This window comes from Mandrillus leucophaeus, unplaced genomic scaffold (assembly GCF_000951045.1).
Source record: "Mandrillus leucophaeus isolate KB7577 unplaced genomic scaffold, Mleu.le_1.0 Scaffold86, whole genome shotgun sequence".
Classification (NCBI taxonomy): Eukaryota; Metazoa; Chordata; class Mammalia; order Primates; family Cercopithecidae; genus Mandrillus; species Mandrillus leucophaeus.
The window spans coordinates 853,832-856,053 of record NW_012109363.1 but is presented as its reverse complement, the minus strand read 5'-3'; the positions used below and the strand labels follow the sequence as shown (position 1 = coordinate 856,053).

Genomic DNA, 2,222 nt, shown 5'->3' with positions numbered 1-2,222 from the left:
CCTCGGGAGCGCGCAGCCAGCCCAGGTGGGGACAGAAGACCCAACGGCCACAGCCAGCGCTGCCGCGTGCGTGGCGCTCCCCAGTTTTGCAAAGCACTCCCACTCGCATCTGTGTCCTGCGTTCGTCCCGATATGCATTAGAGGAAACTGAGGCCCGGGGCCTGTTTGTCTCATCCCACTAGGGCTCATTCCTTCTCTTCCCCAGAGTCTAGCGGAATGCCCAGGGTCCCCCGGGTAGCAGTGGCTCAATCCGTGTTTACCCTTAGGCCTTTGGTGCTGATCCCTGTAGTAGGCGATGTAATGAACTAGAAGGGGCCAGGGCCATAGGGCAGGGTTGTACAGAGTGGAGGTGGGGGGTCGTGTTTCAAAGCCAGACCCCAGTGTGAGGACCCATCACAGTTTGTAAACCACGCCGTTGGAGGCGAGAGATACACAGTGACATGTACAGACGCAAATCAGTGCAAGACACATGGTGACCCTCACTCTGGGGCCTCATCTCCAGCCCCTGAAGCAGCTTCCAGGAATCTCAGCCCTTCCTGAAATGGAAGTCTTCCTAAATCCAGAGAGGGACGAATTGCAGGGAGGAGAGGGCTGCAGCCACCAGCTACACGAGGGCAGGTCTCCTGGAGCGCTAGCCGGATTGAGGGTGTCCACCCAGAGGGGAGTCTCGGGCGACTGTGTTTGAGGTGTCCCCTGGTCCCCGGGGGAGGGAAGGCTGTGGCAGGAAGTGAGGATCCTCTGTCCCCTCAGGATGAGGTGCTACTGATCCAGGAGGCCAAGAGGGAGTGCCGGGGGTCGTGGTACCTGCCTGCGGGGAGAATGGAGCCGGGGGAGACCATCGTGGAGGCGCTGCAGCGGGAGGTGAAGGAGGAGGCGGGGCTGCACTGTGAGCCCGAGACACTGCTGTCCGTGGAGGAGCGGGGCCCCTCCTGGGTCCGCTTCGTGTTCCTCGCTCGCCCCACAGGTATGGCCCACCTGGAGGCAGTGTGAACAGGGCCAGTTGACACCTTTCCCCCAGCTCCTCGGTGAAGTGAGCCCCTCCACAGCCAGTCCTGTTATGACTGGCACAGCCTGGCATGGGCAGAGTCCAGCCTTTGGGCTGGGGGCCTCTCTTCTGGGTCAGGGATGTCTGGTGACTGCCATACCTGCACTTCTCTCCACACAGCCTGTCCCTGCCCCATCCCCCACATTTCCCCCAGGTGGAATTCTCAAGACTTCCAAGGAGGCCGATGCAGAGTCCCTGCAGGCTGCCTGGTACCCACGGAGCTCCCTGCCCACTCCGCTGCGAGCCCATGACATCCTGCACCTGGTTGAGCTAGCCGCCCAGTATCGCCAGCAAGCCAGGCACCCTCTCATTCTGCCGCAAGAGCTACCCTGTGATCTGGTCTGCCAGCGGCTCGTGGTCACCTTTACCAGCACCCAGACAGTGTGGGTGTTGGTGGGCACAGTGGGGATGCCTCACTTGCCTGTCACTGCCTGTGGCCTCGACCCTGTGGAGCAGAGGGGTGGCATGAAGATGGCCATCCTGCGGCTGCTGCAGGAGTGTCTGACCCTGCACCACTTGGTGGTGGAGATCAAGGGGTTGCTTGGACTGCAGCACCTGGGCCGAGATCACAGTGATGGCATCTGTCTGAATGTGCTGGTGACCGTGGCTTTTCGGAGCCCAGGGATCCAGGATGAACCCCCAAAGATTCGGGGTGAGAACTTCTTTTGGTGGAAGGTGACTGAGGAAGACCTGCAAAGCCAGCTCCTCAAGCGGCTTCAGGGATCCTCTGTTGTCCCAGTGAACAGATAGGGAGGTGGAGGAGGTGACAAGGAGCTAGGCAGCCATGCTCCCTCCAGTGCAGACATGTCTGTCTCTGAGGGAGGCAAGAGGCTGGCGATCAGGGATCTTGTTGCATTGGGAGCAGGGGCGGCTCTCCTGGTTCCCGGGAGAGATGCTTTGAGGAGCATTCCTCTACATTGCACAAGGGACAGTGCCTTTAACCAAGCAAGGAGTCCAAAGCTCAGGACCTGACAACCCTGAGGGCACACTGACACCTCTCCCCAGGGGGATGGGGAGCTTTCTGCACCACCAGTGGCATCTCCTCCTCATGCTCTGTGCCCTCCTTGGGAAAGGCCTGCATCCTGATCCTTCCAGGCCCTTGGAGCCTGGAGGGGCACTGGGGAAGGTGTCCTGAGGGAGGAGCCCCTTGCTGAGTAAAGAGGTGTTACTTACCTTG

General features: G+C 60.5%; 1 protein-coding gene across 1 annotated transcript in view; it reads left to right on the top strand.

The window, feature by feature from the left end:
* NUDT18 (nudix (nucleoside diphosphate linked moiety X)-type motif 18) overlaps window positions 1-2,222 on the top strand; it is a 3,603-nt gene extending 1,381 nt beyond the window's left edge. Inside the window, 2 exon segments of the mRNA XM_011968845.1 lie at window positions 687-964; window positions 1,200-2,222. Coding sequence (XP_011824235.1) covers window positions 687-964; window positions 1,200-1,795 — 874 coding nt within the window. The 3' untranslated portion in view covers window positions 1,796-2,222.